The 20,234-nt window shown below is 46.8% G+C and overlaps 13 protein-coding genes across 13 annotated transcripts; 7 read left to right on the forward strand and 6 right to left on the reverse strand.

The window, feature by feature from the left end:
• Window positions 1-49: 49 nt before the first annotated feature.
• Bathy03g05450 (predicted protein) lies at window positions 50-1,972 on the reverse strand (the record flags this gene model as incomplete). The annotated part of the gene is made up of 1 exon (XM_007514166.1): window positions 50-1,972. One exon carries the CDS (start codon window positions 1,970-1,972, stop codon window positions 50-52), a length of 1,923 nt encoding a protein of 640 aa, XP_007514228.1.
• Window positions 1,973-2,412: 440 nt separating this feature from the next.
• Window positions 2,413-2,874, forward strand: Bathy03g05460 (thioredoxin; the record flags this gene model as incomplete). Its single annotated transcript, XM_007513931.1, has 1 exon — window positions 2,413-2,874. One exon carries the CDS (start codon window positions 2,413-2,415, stop codon window positions 2,872-2,874), a length of 462 nt encoding a protein of 153 aa, XP_007513993.1.
• An 88-nt stretch (window positions 2,875-2,962) lies between these two features.
• Window positions 2,963-6,106, reverse strand: Bathy03g05470 (ATPase; the record flags this gene model as incomplete). Its single annotated transcript, XM_007513976.1, has 1 exon — window positions 2,963-6,106. The coding sequence occupies one exon, from the start codon at window positions 6,104-6,106 to the stop codon at window positions 2,963-2,965; it is 3,144 nt and encodes a 1,047-aa protein (XP_007514038.1).
• Window positions 6,107-6,302: 196 nt separating this feature from the next.
• Window positions 6,303-7,829, forward strand: Bathy03g05480 (Drug/Metabolite transporter superfamily; the record flags this gene model as incomplete). The annotated part of the gene is made up of 2 exons (XM_007514092.1): window positions 6,303-6,514; window positions 6,821-7,829. The coding sequence occupies 2 exons, from the start codon at window positions 6,303-6,305 to the stop codon at window positions 7,827-7,829; spliced, it is 1,221 nt and encodes a 406-aa protein (XP_007514154.1).
• A 447-nt stretch (window positions 7,830-8,276) lies between these two features.
• On the reverse strand, window positions 8,277-9,914 carry Bathy03g05490 (predicted protein; the record flags this gene model as incomplete). The annotated part of the gene is made up of 1 exon (XM_007513927.1): window positions 8,277-9,914. One exon carries the CDS (start codon window positions 9,912-9,914, stop codon window positions 8,277-8,279), a length of 1,638 nt encoding a protein of 545 aa, XP_007513989.1.
• A 440-nt stretch (window positions 9,915-10,354) lies between these two features.
• Window positions 10,355-11,917, forward strand: Bathy03g05500 (predicted protein; the record flags this gene model as incomplete). Its single annotated transcript, XM_007514122.1, has 1 exon — window positions 10,355-11,917. The coding sequence occupies one exon, from the start codon at window positions 10,355-10,357 to the stop codon at window positions 11,915-11,917; it is 1,563 nt and encodes a 520-aa protein (XP_007514184.1).
• Window positions 11,918-12,447: 530 nt separating this feature from the next.
• On the forward strand, window positions 12,448-13,005 carry Bathy03g05510 (predicted protein; the record flags this gene model as incomplete). The annotated part of the gene is made up of 1 exon (XM_007514281.1): window positions 12,448-13,005. One exon carries the CDS (start codon window positions 12,448-12,450, stop codon window positions 13,003-13,005), a length of 558 nt encoding a protein of 185 aa, XP_007514343.1.
• A 178-nt stretch (window positions 13,006-13,183) lies between these two features.
• Bathy03g05520 (elongation factor Tu) lies at window positions 13,184-14,602 on the reverse strand (the record flags this gene model as incomplete). Its single annotated transcript, XM_007514018.1, has 1 exon — window positions 13,184-14,602. The coding sequence occupies one exon, from the start codon at window positions 14,600-14,602 to the stop codon at window positions 13,184-13,186; it is 1,419 nt and encodes a 472-aa protein (XP_007514080.1).
• Window positions 14,603-14,983: 381 nt separating this feature from the next.
• Bathy03g05530 (unknown protein) lies at window positions 14,984-16,099 on the forward strand (the record flags this gene model as incomplete). Its single annotated transcript, XM_007514322.1, has 1 exon — window positions 14,984-16,099. The coding sequence occupies one exon, from the start codon at window positions 14,984-14,986 to the stop codon at window positions 16,097-16,099; it is 1,116 nt and encodes a 371-aa protein (XP_007514384.1).
• Window positions 16,100-16,322: 223 nt separating this feature from the next.
• On the forward strand, window positions 16,323-17,183 carry Bathy03g05540 (predicted protein; the record flags this gene model as incomplete). Its single annotated transcript, XM_007514040.1, has 1 exon — window positions 16,323-17,183. The coding sequence occupies one exon, from the start codon at window positions 16,323-16,325 to the stop codon at window positions 17,181-17,183; it is 861 nt and encodes a 286-aa protein (XP_007514102.1).
• Window positions 17,184-17,245: 62 nt separating this feature from the next.
• On the reverse strand, window positions 17,246-17,758 carry Bathy03g05550 (unknown protein; the record flags this gene model as incomplete). The annotated part of the gene is made up of 1 exon (XM_007514319.1): window positions 17,246-17,758. The coding sequence occupies one exon, from the start codon at window positions 17,756-17,758 to the stop codon at window positions 17,246-17,248; it is 513 nt and encodes a 170-aa protein (XP_007514381.1).
• Window positions 17,759-17,880: 122 nt separating this feature from the next.
• Bathy03g05560 (acetyltransferase-like protein) lies at window positions 17,881-18,294 on the forward strand (the record flags this gene model as incomplete). Its single annotated transcript, XM_007513878.1, has 1 exon — window positions 17,881-18,294. The coding sequence occupies one exon, from the start codon at window positions 17,881-17,883 to the stop codon at window positions 18,292-18,294; it is 414 nt and encodes a 137-aa protein (XP_007513940.1).
• Window positions 18,295-18,391: 97 nt separating this feature from the next.
• On the reverse strand, window positions 18,392-20,080 carry Bathy03g05570 (unnamed protein product; the record flags this gene model as incomplete). The annotated part of the gene is made up of 1 exon (XM_007514168.1): window positions 18,392-20,080. One exon carries the CDS (start codon window positions 20,078-20,080, stop codon window positions 18,392-18,394), a length of 1,689 nt encoding a protein of 562 aa, XP_007514230.1.
• Window positions 20,081-20,234: the final 154 nt, after the last annotated feature.

Consider the following 20,234-nt stretch of genomic DNA (forward strand, 5'->3'; position numbering starts at 1 on the left):
ATATTTATTGCCATAATAATAAAAATACCTAATAGTTACGACGAGTAGGTCATTCGTTTCTTCTTCTGCACAAAAGTAAAACCGAGCAATACGCGATGACTACGAGAATCGTATTGATAAAAAAAGCCTGCGCGTAACACACGCGACCGGACGTGCACTTCCATCCTTCATCAAAAACGGCGGAGTACTGATACACCGCACCTGCTATCTTTGTGCTCATGAGATACCCACCAAGAGCGGGCGCTAAACCAACCAAACCTCGGTTGGCGCCGAAATGTTTCGGTCCAAAGACATCAATCGTCACCGTCGGCATGGACCAAAACAAAGCGCCGTAAAACCAACCTGTGACTGCACATCCAGTGGTTAAAGTCAAAGCTAAAGCACTACTCGGCATATCCTCCGACGCGGTCCAACACGCAATCATACCAAAAAATGCGCCGACGATTAAAAACGACGTAAACCGAACGCGACCGACGCGCCCGGAGGTGTCAAAGTTTGACATAAAGCTCGAAACGATATTCGAAGAAGATCCTCCCAAAGTGCGTAGCTTTCGCGATGAATGCGATTCTTTCACGCCGCTACCATCCAAAGGTCGCTTGGATAACTTATCGCTCCAATAACCAGCGTGTAATCGACCTAACGTGTTTGTGCATGCAAACATTTTCAGAAGCGTCAACGGCATCGAACTCGGCAAATTCTCTCCGAATGCTTTCGCGATTTGCGTCAAGTTGTTAATCACCGTGACGCCAGACCCGAGCGAGAACATGAGTGCGACGAAGAGTAAATAAAAGTTCATCTCCTGTAAAACCTCTGTCGGTGACAAGTTTGTCATTCTGCTTGAAGCGTTGCTATTAGTACCTTGCGGATTTTCTACGTCGTCCATCGATTTCATTTCCGACGACTTTTGATCCGTCGAAACCACCGAACTCGCGGCGACTAATTCACTCTTATGATGTAATAACGAGTTTGTGCCTAACATCGTCACGCGATACAACGAGTACGCGATGCACGCAAAAATAAACAACGCAAGCGGGGACGTCGCTTGCGATCCAAATTGGTGCGCCAAGTACCCTGAAACCGCGACGTGTACCGCGCCTATTGCCGTAATCGTCAAGCTCCAACGCAAACGATCGTCGACAGTTAAATTTCCAGTGACAAATGCTCGTTTAACATCGTCCGTCATCGACCCTACACTCCTACTACTTTCGTTATTTATATTCATAGCGTTATTACTGTTTATTTCATCCAAAGCGGATGAAGACGGCAAAGCGAATCCTCTCGGAACGCCGACGACAGTGGAACATAAAATATCAACGCCGCCGCAAAAAACTGCCAAGAACTGCACGAACGCTACGCTATTCTTCCCAATATCACTTCCGGCGGTGGTGTTCATGAAAAACACGTCAAAAACTATACTAAAAACGCCGCTCGATAAACCAAAAAATGCCATGATTAAACCGACTAATCTCCCGTGTTGCGTCTTGTCCGTAAAATTCGCGTAATTCGCCCCCAACGCGGCAGTCAAGCTCGTCGAGCAACCCGTCCCCATAATGTACGCAGCCACGCTCGAGAAAAACACTGTTTGCGGAAAAATAATCCCTCGTAAAATCATCGTCGTCATTCCGAACCCAATCACTTTACACGTTCCTCCCAAGAACAACGTCGCTTTACTCCCGAATCGATCGAAATACATCCCGCCTAAAACAGAGAAGAACGCCCCGAAATTCCCACACGTACCAATAAACGTCAACTGCTCTTGCGTCAAATTTAATCTCTCCTTCATAGTTTGCGAGTATAAAGGGAAACAATACAAGGCGCCCGAGGAGACCATCACCAACTGAGACAGAAGTAACGTCAGCCATTTCGAGGCGAAAAACTTCTGGCCTCCTCCTCCTATCATGATATTTGAGGAGGATTTCGGACTGTTGTTACTGTTGAGCTGCTGAACATCGATATTCGCGTTGTTCGTCATTTGAACGGGACGCCCGGGTTGGCCGCCGTCAAACTGCCGTCGAGCGCGCAAAACGTCAGCGGATTTGATTTTGGATTTACAAAAAGAGAGAGAGAAGAAAGATTTCCTCTTTCTCTCTTCTCTCTCTCTTTATTGTTCTCTCTCTCTCTCTCTCTCTCTCTCTCTGTCGTCGTGTAAATGATAACTTATATATACTTTTATCGAGTGTTTGCTGCAAACAAACCCGAAGAGCTCAGAAAAAAGACGAGAGAGGCGGGTGGTAAAAAATGAAGCAAGGTAAGAGAGAGAGAGAGATCTCTTCTCTCTCTTCTTTATGTGTTTTTTTGCGATTTATTTTTTTTTCTTTCATCATCAAACATCATCATCACAAAAATCATCTCTCATCCTTTTTCTCATTCATCAAAGAAGAAAGAAAGAAAGAAAGAAAGAAGCGAGAAAAAATGAGAGGCGATGGTGAAGAAGAAATAGCTTTTTCTGTCTCTGATTTATCTTCTTCTTTGTCTTCTTCTTCTTTGTCTTCTTCTTCTTCCTCGACGACGACGACGACGCAAAGAAACGTTTCGGTGATTAAAGGCGAAGAAAGTTTCAAAAAAAAACTCGACGAAACGAAAGGAAAACAACTCGTCGTCGTGAACTTTGGCGCGAGTTGGTGCAAACACTGTCACAAACTCTCGCCTTCCGTGTTTGATGAGGCGGAGAAGTATCCGAATTCGGAATTTATATTCACAGATGTGGATTTATTACCGGAAACGGCCAAGTTTATGCGATGGACGCCGACGGTAGGGATTTACAAGTTTGGAAGGAAAGTGGATGAAATCGAACAGTGTAAAATCAGGCAGCTGAAAGACCGGGTGTGGTTATGGAGCGATTTGAAAGAGACTCGATTCGAAAGTCGAGGGTAGATTAAAGTAGAGAATAGTATTCATTTTTAGAGAATTTAGAACACACATGCACGCGCGCGCGATACTTATATATGATGTTATTCAAAGTTTATTTAGTAACTTCCTCATCGACAGAGTCCGTGGACTTTGCTTGTTTCTTCGCTCTCGCTTTTCTCTTGACTTCAAACTCATACTGTTGACCACCTTCGATCAAATCGTCGTCTTCGACGCGTTTCGCTGAAACCACCGCGACATCTTCCTCGGAGATGTCACCTCGGAGTATAGCTTTCGCGATGGAGGTTTCGAGGTATTGCTGAACCGCTCTCTTAATTGGACGCGCGCCAAATGCGGGTTGGTATCCAATCACACACAGCGCTTCTAACGCAGATTCCTCGATTTCAATCGCAATGCGTCTGTCTTTTAATCGAGATCGAACGCGTTCGATTTGCTGCAGCACAATCGCCTCGACTTGTGAACTTAGCAACGGGTCGAAAACAATCCATTCGTCGACTCTGTTGATAAACTCTGGACGGAAGTGTCCACGAACTGCATCCATCACTTTCGTCTTCCTCTCACCCGTGGATTTCTTCGCCTGTTGCTCCGTTTCCTCGCCGGCATTGAGTAAACCGTCCAAAACGAATTGAGAGCCAATGTTGGAGGTCATGATCAAAATGGTATTCTTGAAACTCACCAGTCGCCCTTGAGAGTCGGTCACGCGACCGTCGTCTAAAATCTGTAACAAGACGTTGAACACGTCCGCGTGCGCTTTTTCCATTTCATCGAACAGTATGACAGAGTACGGACGTCTTCGCACAGCCTCGGTAAGTTGTCCGCCTTCTTCGAAACCGACGTATCCGGGCGGCGCGCCGATCAGTCTGGATACCGCGTGCTTTTCCATGTACTCAGACATGTCAATTCGAATCATCGCATCTTCGGTGTTGAATAAGAAATTCGCGAGCGTTTTGGCGAGCTCTGTCTTGCCGACGCCAGTTGGACCCAAAAATGCAAACGAGGCGATCGGTTTGTTCGGGTCACTCAACCCAGCTCTGGAACGTTGAATAGCTTCGGAGACCTTTTTCACCGCTTCGTCTTGACCGACGACTCGTTTATGTAATTCCGAATCCAAATCTAAAAGCTTCTCTCTTTCACCTTGTTGTAACTTTGCAACTGGGATTCCGGTCCATTTCGCGACGATTTCCGCGATGTCGTTCTCGGTGACTTCGTCCGATAAAAGTTTGTTTTTGTTGTCTTTTTCGGCGATCAAAACTTCCTCGGCTTCACCGAGCGAGCGTTGCAACTCCATCAGAGTTCCGTATTTCAACTCTGCGGCTTTGTTCAAATCGTACGCGCGTTCCGCGTTTGCAATTTCTACGCCGACGCGTTCAATTTCCTCTTTCAGCGTTTGCACCTGGATCAACTTATCTTGCTCTTCCTGCCAACGATCCTGCAAATCTTTCTGTTCGATTTTCAACGCGTCAATTTCTTTCTTCATGCGTTTCAGTTTCGATTCGGTCGATTTCTTGTCAGTCGCCGAGGTCATGGCCGATCCATCCCTGGACAGAGACAAGATTTCCATTTGCAACTTAATAATCTCCCGGTCGATGGCGTCTAAAGCCGTCGGTTTCGAGGTAATTTCCATTTTCAATTTCGCCGCAGATTCGTCGACTAAGTCGATGGCTTTGTCCGGAAGGAATCTATCGGCGATGTACCTGTCGGATAAGTTCGCCGCCTCCACTAGCGCGGCGTCAGAAATAGAAACGCCGTGGTGCAATTCGTATCTCTCACGCAAACCTCTCAAAATTGAAACCGTATCCTCCACCGAAGGTTCTTCGACCGAAACTTTTTGGAAGCGTCTCTCCAACGCGGGATCTTTTTCAATGTGCTGTCGAAACTCGTCCAAAGTTGTCGCCCCAATGCATCTAAGTTCACCTCTTCCTAACATCGGCTTCAACAAGTTTCCAGCGTCCATGCCGCCACCACCGCCGTTCCCACCGGCACCAACGACGGTGTGGATTTCGTCGATGAACAAGATAATTTTCCCCATCGAGTCGACAACTTCTTTCATCACCGCTTTCAAACGGTCCTCAAACTCGCCTCGAAATTTGGCACCGGCGATGAGTAAACCCATATCTAAAGACATGATGGAAACATCTTGTAACGAAGTAGGCACGTCTCCGTTGACGATGCGTTGCGCCAACCCTTCGGCGATGGCAGTTTTACCGACCCCGGGTTCGCCAATCAAAACGGGGTTATTCTTCGATCGTCGTGATAAGATTTGAATCGAGCGACGAATCTCGTCGTCTCTCCCAATTACCGGATCCAATTTACCTTTTTTCGCTTCGTCTGTCAAATCTCTTGCGTATTTCGACAGCGCGTCGTATTTCGATTCTGCGCTTTGGTCCGTCACCGTTTGGCCTTTTCGTAAAAAAACGATGGCTGCTTCCAACTGTTCCGTCGAGATCTTTAAATCCTTTTCGAACAAATCTTTGCCAAATCTCGCATCTTCGGCTATGGCCAGCGTCAAATGCTCCACGGCCACGAACGCGTCTTGTAACTGCTTCGCTCGGTCTCGCGCGTTATCCACGGCTATTTCCAAGTGTCTCCCCAAAACTTGTTGCGAAGCGCCTTGCACTTTCGGTTGCCTCTCGATGTATTTGTTCGTCTTATCGATCACAGTTTTCATGTCCACTCCTAGATGTTTCAAGATTTTCCCGGAGAATCCTTCTCGTTGTTCCAACAGAGCCAAAAATAAGTGCTCGGTTTCGACTATTTGTTGCGACGCTTTTTGCGCGTTTTCCGGAGCAGCTACGATGGCTTCCCAGGCTCGTTCGGTAAACTCAGATTGCGAGATTTTCTTTTGCGGTTGTTCTCCTCCTCCATCCGACACGGCGCGCGTGACGACGATTCTTCCGTTTGTATTTTGTCTTGCCGCGTTGATGAGAGGTTTTCTTCTTCTCTTTCCTCTTCCAATATTATAAGTACTCTTATTGTTCACGCCGACGACGTGCCTTTCCCCTTCAGAAGAAGACGATGGAAGATAGAAGTTCGACGACGACGCGTTTGTTTTTATCATCGAGCCTCTTTCTCCTCCTCCTCCTCTTTTGGGCGTCGTCGTCGTTCGAACATTATTATTATTATTACTCCTCCCTGTTGGTCTTCGTTTCGCTGTTGCTCCTAATGCTGCTCCTAATGCTGATATCGGTTGCGCGCGATGATGATGACAACACGAAGAAGACAAAACCATATTCTTCATTTTTTATTCCTAGATTTTTTGTGCGGCGGCGGGAATTTTTTCTCTTTCTTTTCTCTTTCTCCCACCAAACAACGAACATAACCGCATTATATTTACGCGTCGGGTTACAGACACAGACTACTTTAACACGCGTTGATATATATCTTCAACGCACCTAAACACACACGCAGATTACCTACTATTATACCCAGAGAGGATGTCGGCGTTGTCTTTGAGCACTCCGATTGTAACTAACGCCAGAGTTTCCTCCACAAGAAGAACGCGCGTGAGTAGCATAAAAGCCTCCTGCTCCAAATCGTCGTCGATCACATTGCAGGGTGCGCCGTTGAAGGGCTTGAAAATGGCCACGCAAAGAAACCAATACTCGGTGTTGATGCAAACGCCGCCGTCGAGAGGCAAATTGCAAGTGTGAGTGTTTCGAGTCTTTCTTTGCTGTAGTTCGAATACTCGCGCTTCGTTTCATCGAAAGAAGACGACGAGAGTAGCGCACGTCTTTGTCTTCTTCTTCTTGTTTTTGTTCGTTTCTTTTCCCTTTTTGGTCGTAAAAGCGTGGCGGCGGTCTCTTTTTTTTGCACCAGACAAGAAGAAGAGAATTGAAATATTGAAAGAAGGAAATAAATAAACCTTTTTGCGGACGACGGACGACGTGTATTATTAAATCTGACCTTTGACGTTTCTTTGTTCTTCTTGTTCTGTATTATTACGTGCACACAGTCAAGCCGCTGGTGTCCCGAAAGCCGCTCCGGGAGAGAAGAAGCAAGTTTTTGGCATCAACTTGCCGGACAACGAAGGGTTGTCCTTTTTGATTCTCGCCTCTGGTTCTCTCGGTTCCGCGTTGGGCTTCGCCGCCTTGCAAGAAGGCGTTTTCCGCATCCCGGGCTTTAAGTTTTCCGCGTGGATGACCGTGTTGACCACGTTCACGTACTTTTTATGCGGTGCTTTGGAAATGAAGCTCACTAAAGACTCTAGAAAAGGTTCTTGGAAGAACTACGGCATCTTGTCCGTCTATACCTACGGCGGCATGGCCTTGACCAACTACGCCTTGTCCTACTTGAACTACGCGACGAGAATCGTCTTTAAGTCTGCCAAGATCATCCCAGTCATGGCATTCTCCGTCATGATCGTCGGCAAGAAGTACAACTGGAAGGAATGGTTGTCTGCCGCCATCTTGGTTGCCGGTATCGTTCTCTTCACCTTGGGTGACGTCGCGTCTTCCCCGGCGTTCGCGCCGATTGGCGTTGCGTTGATTGCCGGTGCGTTGTGTGTTGACGCCATCTGCGCCAACTTCGAAGAAAAGAACTTTTTCAGATGTGAAACGCCGTCCACGACGCAAGAGGTCTTGTGCTACGCGTCTTTGATTGGTACCGTCTACGGTTTGATTCCGTTGGTTGCGTCTGGTGGTTTGAACGCCGCGATTGCGCACTCCATGCAATACACGCAAGTCGTCCCGATGATCATGGGCTTCTCCGTCATGGGCTACTCCTCTGTCTCCTTCATTTTGTCCTTGATCAAGTACTTTGGCGCCACGGAAGCTGAAATTGTGAAATCTTTACGTAAGGTTTTGTCCATCGTCATCTCCTTCATGCTCTTCCCGAAAGAGTTGAACTGGAAGTACATCGCCGGTTTTGGCGCCGTCCTCGTCTCCACCGTTTACACTTTCTATTTGAAGGACCAAAAGAACAAGGCCAAAGCGGCTGCCAAAGCCGCCGAAGGGTCTGCTTAATCTAAGAACAACATTTTTTTGAAGAACTACTAATATTGAAATAAAAAACGAATACGATAAAAGATAAAAAGAATTACAGAAGGACTCAATCACTCACGCGCTTACGATAAACCCATACATGAATAAATATAGTTGGTTTAGTAATTTTGTTCGTTTAAAAATTCAAATCAAATGTGTAAATGTATTTTCTCTCGTTTTAAGTTGTTGGTATAACCGTGCTCGGGTATCCAGCGCCCAGCTTGGGTATCCAGCGCCCAAAGCGGACGTTGTCTTTTTTTATGTTTTTTCTCTTTCTCTTTCTCTCTCTCTCTCTCTCTCTCTTTCATTCTCGCTCTCTTTTCTTCCCTTTTTTCTTTTGATTTTATTTGATATCGTTTATAACACTACGTCGTTTGAAATGATACGTTCGTGATAATCGTTTGATGTCATGAGGATGCGTTTAAAACTTTACGCATCAAAATCAATCGGAGTAGACTTCCACAACGCCGAGAAGATCAAGGCCGATGCAACTTGTAAAATCGCAATCGGGTAGAAGAGCGACCAAGCCCAGGAACCGTTGGTGAGTTCCATGAAGTATCCAATGAAAAAGGTGGACAACAAGGAGCCAATAGCAGCGGCAGTGTTAGTAACGCCCAACATAATCGAGGCATACTTCGGGCTCAAATCTTGGTGGCCGCAGAACAAACCGGTTCTGACCCAGGCGCCCATACCAAAGCAGAAGGCGAGAGCAGACATAACCATAACAATAGTCGTGTTCGTTACAGCTGCGGCCGGAGTTTTGGAAACGATGAAACCGACGGTGGACAACGCAACCGCACCACCGCCAAAGCAAAGCGTTTGCGACAACTTACGCACGTCCGTTCTGGAAAAACCATTTTTGTTTTCCAAGGAGTCCGTGATCGGGGCAACCAAAGTCGTGACCGCAACGGTAGAAAGGTACGGCAAGATACTAAGGAAGGACGATTTCGCGAGGGAAACGTTCAGCGCGGAGGAAAGGAAACTCGGTAACCAGGCCAACAAACCGTAGGAGAAGTAGTTCCACGTGAAGTGCGCAACCATCAAAGCCCAAAACTCTTTGGATTTAGCAAACTTACCCCATGGGATGTTCAATCCACCGGCAGCCTTCGCGGTTTCTGCCGCTGTTTCCTTCATATCGACGGATTTGTCGTTGGCGAAGCCAAGCCACCACCAGGCACCCCAGGCGAAGCCGAGAAAGCCGAAGAGGTAGAAAACCGCTTGCCAGCCGCCGAGGAACAAAATGATCGGCGGCGCAATGAGCAAACCAAGTAAAGATCCAACGTCCAAACCACCGAAGGTAGCAGTTACGGCTTTAGAGCGCTGCGACGGCGGGATGGTCTTCGCCAAGATGCCAGTCGCGGCGGACGGCGCGACGCCTTCGCCCAAACCGACGAGAAACCTGGACGCGAGCAAAGGAGCCATCCCTAACGTGGCGCACCACGGGGCAATCAACGTACCAAGAGACCACAAAATGACGCCATAGAACAAGACGGCTTTACCGCCATACTTGGATGAGAGCCATCCACCCGGAATTTGAGTGAACGCGTAGCCCCAAAAGAACGCGGAGGCGACGAGACCTTTTTGGGTAGCCGTCCAGCCGAAAGATTTTGCCATCGGGACGATAGCGACGGACATGTTGACCTTATCCAAGTTGCACAACACGAACGCGACGAACAAAGCGAACACCATGCCCCATCTTTTCTTGTTCGTACCTTCGCTCATGTCGAATCTTTCGGATTCTGGAATACCAGAAGTATCTTCAGCGATCGAGCCACCGCCCGCTTTGGCGATGACATTTTGTCTCTTGTTGTTGTTGTTGTTGGACGCTTTCGTCGTCGTCGTCGTCGTCGCCGCCACCGAAGCTTCTTTCTCGCGTTTTAAATGAAAAGACGAATCGATAACGCGACTGCTAAACTCTGATGACGTTGCGTTGTTCTTGCTAAGTTGTTGTCTTTTTCTAAACGTTACTTTATTTTGAATCCGACTGCTGGACGATGATGATGATGATCGAGCAGCCGTCTTGTTGGCGCGAATCATCATCGTTTGGTTTGACGTGGAAGCAAACATTGCGCGAGGAGTATGAGAGAGTTTAAAGTTTACCACGTGAAGTGTGTGAGTAATCTTCCAGTTTCTCGTCAAGTCGTTTACGTCGTCGTCGTCGTCGTCGTCGCTCGTTAAGTGCGGAATAAAGCGTTTGAATAAAAAACCTCGTTTGTTCGTTTGTTATTCGTTATTCCCTTTTTCCTTTTTTTGTTCGTTTGAAGAGAGGCGGCGGCGTTGTGTGCCAAACGACGAAAAGCTGTAGGCAAGAAGAGAGAGGGAGAGAGAAGTTTTTTCACTTTTTCTTCTTCACCACATCTTTTCTTTTTCCTCTCTCCTTTCTCTCTCTTTCTCTCTCCCTTAATAAGGAACAAATGCTACTGCTCTAGTAAAACAGAATAGAAACGAATACTACTTACTACTAATAAGAGCGAAGAAAGAAAGAAAGACAAAAGAACAAAACGAAAATGGTAAACTTTCGGCAGATGAAACGCCCGACTCCCGCGCAAGGCTTGAAGGCGATGATTCGTTTCGGCATCGTGTGTTTCTTTTTCGCCATGACGGTGAACTTTATTGCGACGCATTATCACTCGAGATATCCATCCACATCATCATCCACATCATCATCTGCTTCATTGGCGCGGAGCCATGATGAGTTCTCTTCCTCCTCGTACTTTCCGTCCTGGATGTCGTCTTCTTCGCACGGTGATGAGAATGACGAAGAAGAGCACCACGACGACGACGACGACAACGACGCCCATCATCTTCATCATCCTCATCGCCATCGTCGCGACGACAGCGTTGATAACTTTGCCGTCTCTTACGATAACAACAACAACAACAACAACAACAACATCGGATGCTCGTCCTCTGCGACGAATAAACGAGTGAAAAGCGAACCGTTAAAAACAGAATATACCGATATGGATGTTGTCATCGTCATGGTGGCTCCCGTATGTACGACGCAACAAGTCGTCGAACGCTTGAACTTTCACTATCACTTTCGGAAGATTTATTTCGTCGTAAAACAGGTGGAAATATGCCCGTATTTACGTTCATTGGCGAAGAATATCATATGTTTGGACGAAAACGAAGTCATACCTGGTGTCACGTATTCCTCGTTATCCGAACGAGGCGAGAAGTTGAAACAGATTGGCCAAAAGGAAGGGTCTAATCGAGTCGGATGGTATTTGCAACAATATCTCAAGTTGGGAGTGGCGTTACACGTGAAAGATTTATCGGAGTATTATTTAGTTTGGGACGCGGATAACATTGCCACGCGCCCGTTAGAGTTAGTGAAAGAGACGACGAAGAGCGAAAACTACGCGGTTCGGTTTTGCGCGAACCCGGTGACGCATAAGAGCACCGGGTATGCAAAGTTTTATAAGCGCATCGTAGGCGATAAGTTGATGAAACCAGGCGGGTACCCTAAAGACCCGAAAGGCGATTCGTTTAACTACGTCTGTGGGTTTATGGTAATGAAAAAAGAATACGTTCGGGAGATGACGAATTATATTACGCATTATTTAAAAACTGGAGCGGATAGTCACTTGTTGCAACACTTGAGAGAGGAGGAGAAACGGTTCCCGTGGGACATTCACGCCGTAGCCAACGAGGTTGCCACTGTCGAAGGTGGACACTATTACTTCTCCGAGTACGACACGTATGGATCCTGGGTACAGAAAATGCATTCAGATGAACATCAAGTGGATTACTCGAGCGAATATGCCAGAAATCCAACCGTCGCAGTTGCGCCGAGTAGTTTAACCGAAGCCGAGTTTAAAAAGTTAGCGCGCAATCCGAAAAACCCTCTTCCGTACAAGTTTCCTTGTTGCATGAAACACGAGAAGATTTGCGAACGCGCGAGAAAAGCGGCACGATCGAGCGACGGTTTAGTCCACGTTTTAGTATGGGAAGAGCACAAGATGCGATATCGAGGCACGTCCAGTCAGTGCACGGATGCGTTGCCGAGAGAGCTGAAAGAAGCAATGGAGGCGAGCGGCGGCGATGGCGTTAAGCCCGATCGTTAGTATCGAAACGATAATAGCAATAGCAGCGGGCGTTTTTTGTGTTCTTGATGAGAAGCGTCGTCGCGTGCGATAATAGATACGATGTGATGTAGTTAGTTTAAAAGTATCAAACAAAGGTTGACGTTTTTTCTTCCTCCCTTTTTCCTATGTGATGAGTGCTTCCTTCTCTTCACTTTTTCATTTTGATCATTATTGCTTCCATCATGTCCATCCGCTTTCACTTGCTCTCGACTGAAAAAAAAGTCCACCTGCGCAGACTCGATTTGTGGCTCGGATTTCTTTGTGAGAAAAAGAAAAAAAAAGATCTTTCTCTCTCACATCAGATTACTTTACATTTCTATTATTTTTATCACACATATACTAAATACATACTAAAAAATGGCAACTTCTTCGAGTGCGTTTATCGCGCAACCGAACTTCTTAGCAGCATCCAAGAGAAACGTGTTTAGTACGAAGGTGCGTCTTTTGTTTTTTTACAAACGCGAGAGATGAAGAGATGACGACGAGAGAGAGAGCCACAAGGAGTGGTGATGACGTGCAAAAATAAAAACAAAAATTCATTTTCCCCGCCGCGTGGACATCCATCGATCGACAACAACAACAACTACTCACACGCAAAACCCTTTCTCTCTCTTTTTCACTACAAACAGGCCGCGTCTTCTAAATCTCGCGCTCGAACCGCCGGCGGTCGAGGATCGGTCGTCCAAACCAAAGCGTTTTTCAACTTTGGTGGTAAGAAGAAAGAAGCAGCCGGGCAACCGATGGTGTGCATCGACTGCGGATATATTTACAGAGGTGATTTCAGCGCGTTGCCGAACTCGTACAGATGCCCGACTTGTGGGGTCGGGAAGAACAGATTCAAAGCCGCGATGACGCCGGCGGTTGGTGTCGCGCCACCGAAAAGACAGGCACCGACCTTTAACACCGCGGGCGTCTTAGCCGAAAAGAAGAGAAACAAGGAGGCGTTCCGAGCGAGAAGAGCGGCGGCGGGTAAGGCGAAGAGTCCGAGAGAGTTGGCGAGAGAGAAGATGCTCGAGGAGCAAGCGAAGAAGGACTCCAAGAAAGGAGGTGGTTTCTTCGGTCGCTAATTACTCGTTGTTTTTGTAGTAGGAGAAGAAGAGGAAGATACCGATGACGATGCGACAATTACTTCAGAGAGAGAGAGTGAACGAGAGACAGAAGAGAGTTTTTAATAATATAATAATCCAAATCTTTTTTATAACACCAGACAGACCACTCACTACCTAGGCACCAGTATGCGCAGTATTAATCCAAAACCTTGGCAACGACGCCGGCGCCGACGGTTCTCCCGCCTTCTCGTAACGCAAATCGTAAACCTTGTTCCATGGCAACCGGAGTGATCAACTCAAACGTGCACGTCACGTTGTCACCTGGCATGACCATCTCGACACCTTCTGGTAACGTGATATTCCCGGTAATATCCGCAGTCCTCATGAAGAACTGAGGTCGGTAGTTGGAAAAGAACGGCGTGTGCCTGCCGCCTTCATCTTTCGTCAAGACGTAAATTTCCGCTTCAAATTTCGCGTGCGGAGTAATCGAGCCCGGTTTGCAAAGCAACTGACCTCTCAAAACTTCCTCTCTCTTCACACCTCTCAAGAGTAAACCAGCGTTATCACCCGCTTGCCCTTCGTTCAATTGTTTCTTGAACATTTCTACGCCAGTTACGGTCGTCTTCTTCGTCGGCACGATACCGACGAGATCGACGTCTTCGCCAACTTTAATCGTCCCTTGTTCTATTCTTCCAGTCGCCACCGTGCCTCTCCCTTGGATAGAGAACACGTCTTCTACGGGCATGGAAAATGGCTTATCCAACGCTCTTTCTGGCGTCGGCACGTACTCGTCGATCTTGTCCATCAATTCTAAAATTTTTTCCTTGCCAATGGCGTCGTTCGTCCCTTTCAACGCGTGCAACGCCGATCCTTTAACGAATGGAATATCATCTCCAGGAAACTTGTAAAACGATAACAACTCTCTCAATTCCATCTCTACCAACTCCACCAACTCTTCGTCGTCCACCATATCGATCTTGTTCAAAAACACGACCAAACTCGGCACTCCGATTTGTCTCGCCAACAAAATATGTTCTCTCGTTTGTGGCATTGGTCCATCCGCCGCAGAGACGACTAAAATAGCCCCGTCCATTTGCGCGGCACCAGTGATCATATTCTTCACGTAATCCGCGTGACCTGGGCAATCCACGTGCGCGTAGTGTCTGTTCTTCGTTTCGTATTCGACGTGAGCGGTGGAGATGGTGATACCTCTCGCTTTCTCCTCCGGCGCTTTATCGATCTGATCGAACGCGACTTCTTGCGCACCGCCAACTTCTGCCATAACTTTCGTAATCGCCGCCGTTAACGTGGTTTTCCCGTGATCGACGTGACCAATCGTCCCTACGTTCAAGTGCGGTTTCGTCCGAGCGTTGATGTCGTACGCTACACCTCTCTTTTGTTGTTGTTGTTGTTGTTGTAGTTGTTGTTGTTGCGTGTTGTAGTTGTTGATGTTATTGTTGTTGTTGTTGTTAAACAACAATTTAGAGGAAGCAGAGGAGGAGAAAGAGAAAGAGGTCGTCGCTTGGATACCAGCACCACTGCTATAATACCATCGATGCGCTAACGCGTTCGCCCCGCGTCGCATCATCGTGCTGGCGCGCGTTGTCGTCGCCATTATTGTTGTTCTTGTCTGTTGATACAAAACAAAGAGGGCAGATGTGAAGATTTTTATTCGGACGACGCGAGCCGTCACACAAACACACGAAACATCAATAATCAGTCTTCTCAGTCGCTCTTCAAATCTTCAAATCTGTCACTCGAAGAGAAGCTTCTAATGATAGAGTGATGAAAAATTTTCAAAACTCGTCTCTCTTCTCTCTCTTCTGTTGTCTCTCCTTTTTTCAAAAACTTCATCTTCAAAAACTTCCAAACGCGCTTGTGCTTCTTATTATCACATCATCATCATCATCAGGAGCGAGAGAGAGAGAGAGTCAGAGTCAGAGTCAGAGAGAGAGTCAGAGAGAGTCAGAGAGAAAGACAGAAAGAAAGAGAGAAAATGCCGCCGAAGAAATTGGTAGAAAAATCATCTGCTGGAGGAAAAAAACGAGAGAGAAACGTGAACGAAGTGGCGAAGAACGCGCCGGCGAAATTGATGATGACGACGACTTCGGCGTCGAAAAAGGCGAAGATTACGGTAAAGAGTGCGAAGAAAAAGAAGGCGAGTAAAGAAGAAGAAGAAGAAGAAGAAGAAGAAGAAGAAGAAGAAGAGGAGGAAGAGGAGGAAAATGTCGTGATTGATGAAGACAACGAGAATAACAGAGAAGAAGTGCGACGACCGCACTCGTACGTCGGGGTGTCCGATCCACCGGTGTCAAAGATTCTCAAAGAGATTAAAGAAGCCATCAAGGTTTCCAACGAAAAGAATGTGCAAGCGCACATAGGTTTATCGAGTCAGGAGGTGCAACACTTGACGATGGAAGCCGCGCGGTTCTTTCTCTTCCAAACGGAAAAGAACGGCAACGCGCCGATTCCTCGAGCGTTGTACACGGAAGCGATGGCAAAGATCATGAAAGGAAAGAAAGTCAGAAACGTGGCGAGTTACATTTTGCCTCGTGCGCAGTTGCGGTTGTTGGACTATCTCGGTTTGGAATTGAAAGAAGTCCAAAGAGTGACCTCGCAAGTGGAACAGAGCAAGAGCAAAAGTGCAGAGACTACGTCGACGACGTCGTTCATTCTTCGTTCGGCGCAGCCAATCGACGCGCGCGTCAAGTTTGTGGACAAGCACATTTCCAAAACGAAAAAAATGTGGAGAGGACTCGTTATCGCGATATCGTCAATCATTCAAGTTAACGGAGGCACGATGGAAGAATCAGCGCTGTTTCGAGCGCTCGGACGATTCGGTATGCGAGCCTCCTATAACGGCAAAGGACCTGGATTAGGAAAATGGTCCAACGATTTTGAGTGCAAGCATTGCGAAATCATACCAAAGCTCGTTTCTCGACGCGTTCTTTTACGAGATAAAATCACCGCGGCTTCTGGAAACGACTTCACTTACCAATACGAACTCGGCGAAGGCGCGTTGGAGCACTTTTCGCAAGAGCACTCCAAACAGTTCGTCAAGGAGATGATGCACTCGTACAAAGAAGAATTGCAGCCGAATATTGGTCCTTGACCCGAGAAAGTGGTGTGGTCATCGTTGTAAAATTTATATCGCAGAAATGAAGAGAGATACTCCCGCATACATCATCCTGTTTTGATGATTCTCGCTTTCTTCGTTTATTGTCGTCACTTTTTAAATAATTGGTTTTATCTACTGTATTTATTCTCGAATACGCCCTCGAATACATCAACGACGCAGACATACACACACGCGCACACGCGCACACACACGCATCATGAATAGCTTCTTCGGCAGTTTGTTCTCTCCTGCTCCTCAGCAACCGGGAGAGAAGATTGACTTCGTGTACATTTCCGAGTGGTTCCTATTCCTTTCCTTCTTCTTCGTGTTTGCGAGTGGATTTATGCACAAGTTTGTGGACGCGAAGGCAATTGCAAAAGCAAACGGTGGGTCGTTTTTAGGCGCGTTCCAGATGACCTGTTTTATTCCTTTGGCGTACGTGTCGTATTATGGAATCAACACGTGGTATTTCAGCGAACACTTTCAATCTTCGCGAACGGCGGAGGAACGTTTGTTTGGTCCAGTTTCTGAAAACGTGAGGAAAATAGGAGAGGTGCAAATAGCGTTTCAGGCGTGGGATTTTGTCATATCTTTGTTTAACTCGGAGTTGAATTCAGTGGAAATGTTGTTGCACCACGCGATGACGGGATTGTTGTGCTACTGGATGTTAACTATACCGTACATGGCGTGGTACGGGGTTTATTTCATGGGCGTTTGCGAGACGTCCTCGTTGCCGTTATCGGTCGTAGATTTCATGCGATTCTTTCCAGATTATAAGGAGAAGTATCCACTCATGAACATGATAAATTCCTTGTTATTTGGCGCGTTTTTTGTATGGTTCCGAATTATCAAATGGATTCAGTTTAGCGCCGGTGCGTGGAGAGATTCGTTGCACGTGTTGAAGATGAAAAAATTGCCCGTGCCGAGAAGCGTCGTCGTAGGTGTGTTGGTTCTGAACGTGTTCTTCACGGCTTTGCAAGTCGTCTGGTGTGGCTTACTTCTCAAAGAAGCGAAGAAGATGTTTTTAGGAGGAGGAGAGGACGACAAGAAGAAGGACGAAAAGAAGAAGAAGAAGTGAAGATTAGTGTATATGTACATTGTGTAGTTACTTTTTAAGCTGTGCGTAGAAATACATCGCTGCTAGCAACAGAAACAATCGCGCGGTTCCGTGTGTTCCTGTATGAATTTCGCTCCAAGAGGTGCGCCATTTCTATCGACCAGATTCGATATCGTCGCTCTCAATACCATTATCGATTCCACTCGTCTCGTTTTCACTTCAACTAATACTAAACCAGTGCTCACTTGCACTTCTGCCTCGTACACCTCTTCCAGCTTCTCGATTTCGGACTTTAACCAATCCGCGCTGATATTTTTCATCATTGTCACTGGTTTGCTGTTTCCAGAAAAGGGATTGTTTTCGTCGTCGTCGTCGTCGTCGTCGTTGTTGTCGTTGATTGGGGTCGATTCTTTATATCTCACGCGGTCCACTTTAAACTCCAACACTAGCTGTTTGTAAAGAATATCTCCTTTTCGCCAAACGTCCCGGCCACACATTCCCCCGAGCAAGAACATCTTCACAAAGACATCAAAACAAATGTTACCGCAATAGTATCCCTGCCCTTTGGCGTATTTTGTTGTCACGTTAGCAAACATTATCGCATAATCTTAGTCGTTGGTAGTCGCGTCATGTGTTACTCTTCGATTTATTTTCGCGTTCGTTGTTTGTGATGTTTTTTGTTCCATTGTAAAACTCGTCAGAAAAACAACGAGATAAGATGTCGGGGGAAACGACGACGACGACGACGTCGGTTACCGTAAAATGCTTCCCGGGGAAGTTGCAGTTGAATGATTTAGAAATGTTAGGCGGCGTTTTCTCGACTTCAGACGAGTTTAACGGAGAGGAAGACGGAACGCAGCCGTATTTATTATACGAGCACATCGGGTTGCCAAAGTCAAAAATGGTCGCGTTTTCTCACACGTGGACGCCTGAGCAAGAGAGAGGGAAGGGAATAGCTAAAGCAATCACGCGTGCGGCGCTAGAGTGGGCGAAAGTGAAAGGCTACACAGTGTTACCGACGTGTTCTTATGTCAAGAAGTTCGCCGAGGATAATAAGGACGAGGACTATGTGAAAGGCGTCGTCAGCGACTTGAAAGGAAGTCGAGTCATTAGCAACAACGTCAAAATGTAACACGTGTGTATAAACGATGTGAGGTAGTAGTAGAAGTAATAGTAGTAGTAGTAGTAGTAGTGATACATACCAGTAAGGAATTCGTTTACTATTATCATTATTGTACGCGACACGAGTGCTCCTCGGGCGTGAGAAGCTTGCTCAGATTTTTATCTGCGCGACGGTAAAACGCGTTGTTTGCTCTTTCTCCTTCGTCTTCGTCTTCGTCGTCGCGCGACGCAATGCTCTGATTCAGCGGCGTGTGCGACGCGAACGAAATCTGGCGTATTGGACTCTCGTCCTTCGTCGCATTCGACTGGTCTGAAATGTTGTTATTAATGCTGTTTTGATCTTCCACGTTGTTACTAATGCTGCCGTTCGCGAGTGCGCCGCCCCGCGGTTGTTGTTTCATCGCTCGTCTTCTTTGATGTTGTTGATGCTGCTCCTGCTCTGGACTGAACATGCCTCGATTTCTTCTTTCGCGAGCGATTTCAGCGAGCAAACGATCTCTGCTCAACGTCAACTCCCGTTCGGTCGTTTCGTACACGTCTTTTTGGTGCTTCTTTTCGTTTTCAACTTTTTGTAGTTTCAAAGTCACGTCGCTCAATTTTTTGTTCATCTCGTATTCTCGCTCCTGCATAAACGCAGATTCTCGGAGCAAAGCGTTCTGAACGACCGCTTTCTGCGCTCGCACGTCGTCCAACTCTCGCGTTAACGAATCGATTGAAACCGATAACATCGCGGCTTGGTCTTCCATCTCCATAGCGCGCATGTTTGCCTCGTCAAACGCTTCTTCCAAATCCTTCGTTCCGTTGAGTTTCTTCGTGAGCCTTTGTATTTCAAGTTCCTTTTCTTTTAGCTGCGTTTCTAATCGGTCGGACAGCTGCGTTTGAGCGGATAACAACTCGTCTTTAGCGCGCAAGGCGAGTTCCATAGCTTTAAACGTATCCAACACTCTGTCGTTTGTGGTTTGGGAGTCACCGGCGCCGTTTTTAGTAGCGCTCGTCCCGTAATACGAGGAAGAAACTGTCGACGAAGCTTCAAAATCGGCTTCTTCATCGTCGCAGTACTCAATGTGACGACGCGTCGCAGAAGGTGGCGTGTTTATACCTCGATTGGTATTCATGTGAATATTTCTGTCGTCGTCGTCTTCGTGATGGTGTTGGTTATCGCGAGCAACGACGTTCGCGTTGCCTAAGACTATCTTACCTATCCCGCCTTTTCCGGACGAGGAGTTCTTGAGCGCACTTAGCGTGGTATTACTAATACCACCGCCACGTTTCTGCCGACACTCTGGCGTCGGTAACAGGTTCAAAAGTGCGTTCATTTTCGCGCACCATTCTTCCTCTCCTCTTTCTTTGAATAAATAACTTTTCTTCTTCTTCTTCTGTTGTTGTTGTGGGTTGTTATTCCTTTTCAAGAACAAATCTTTTCCGTTTTGGAGTTGCACGCGTATTATTATTGCGTCCTCCTCCCCTTTCTCTCCTCCTTTCCTCGATGAAAATTTCTCCAACGCGTCGAAACTCACGATTGACGTCGGTTTCGACGACGAGAGAGACGAAGAAGAGGAGTAAAAAGAAAGCGTTCGTATTTTCTCGTCAACAGAAACGTATCTCTCGTTCCATCTGTTCAACAGCTCGCCTTTTTTAAAGAACCAACCCGAGAGTTCTCTGTTCTCACATAAAGGGTTGTTGGATCTCTCTTCATCCTCATCTTCTCTGTATTCTTTCACCTCCGAAGCGTTCATTTTCTTCGTTATCTGCTGCTGCTGCTGCTGCTCGTTTTCCTTGTTTTGCGCTTTCAACATTTATGCTCCCCCCCTTTTTTTTGTTAACGAACAACGTGTTTTACTAAATTTCTTCCGTTCGTTTGTTGTCGCTTGATAGATAAATAAGAGACGAGCTTCAAGCGCAAGCACAACAACAACAAGAACAACGACTGATGATGCTGGTTGTGTTATT

Source organism: Bathycoccus prasinos (genome assembly GCF_002220235.1).
Source record: "Bathycoccus prasinos genomic : Chromosome_3".
NCBI lineage: Eukaryota > Viridiplantae > Chlorophyta > Mamiellophyceae > Mamiellales > Bathycoccaceae > Bathycoccus > Bathycoccus prasinos.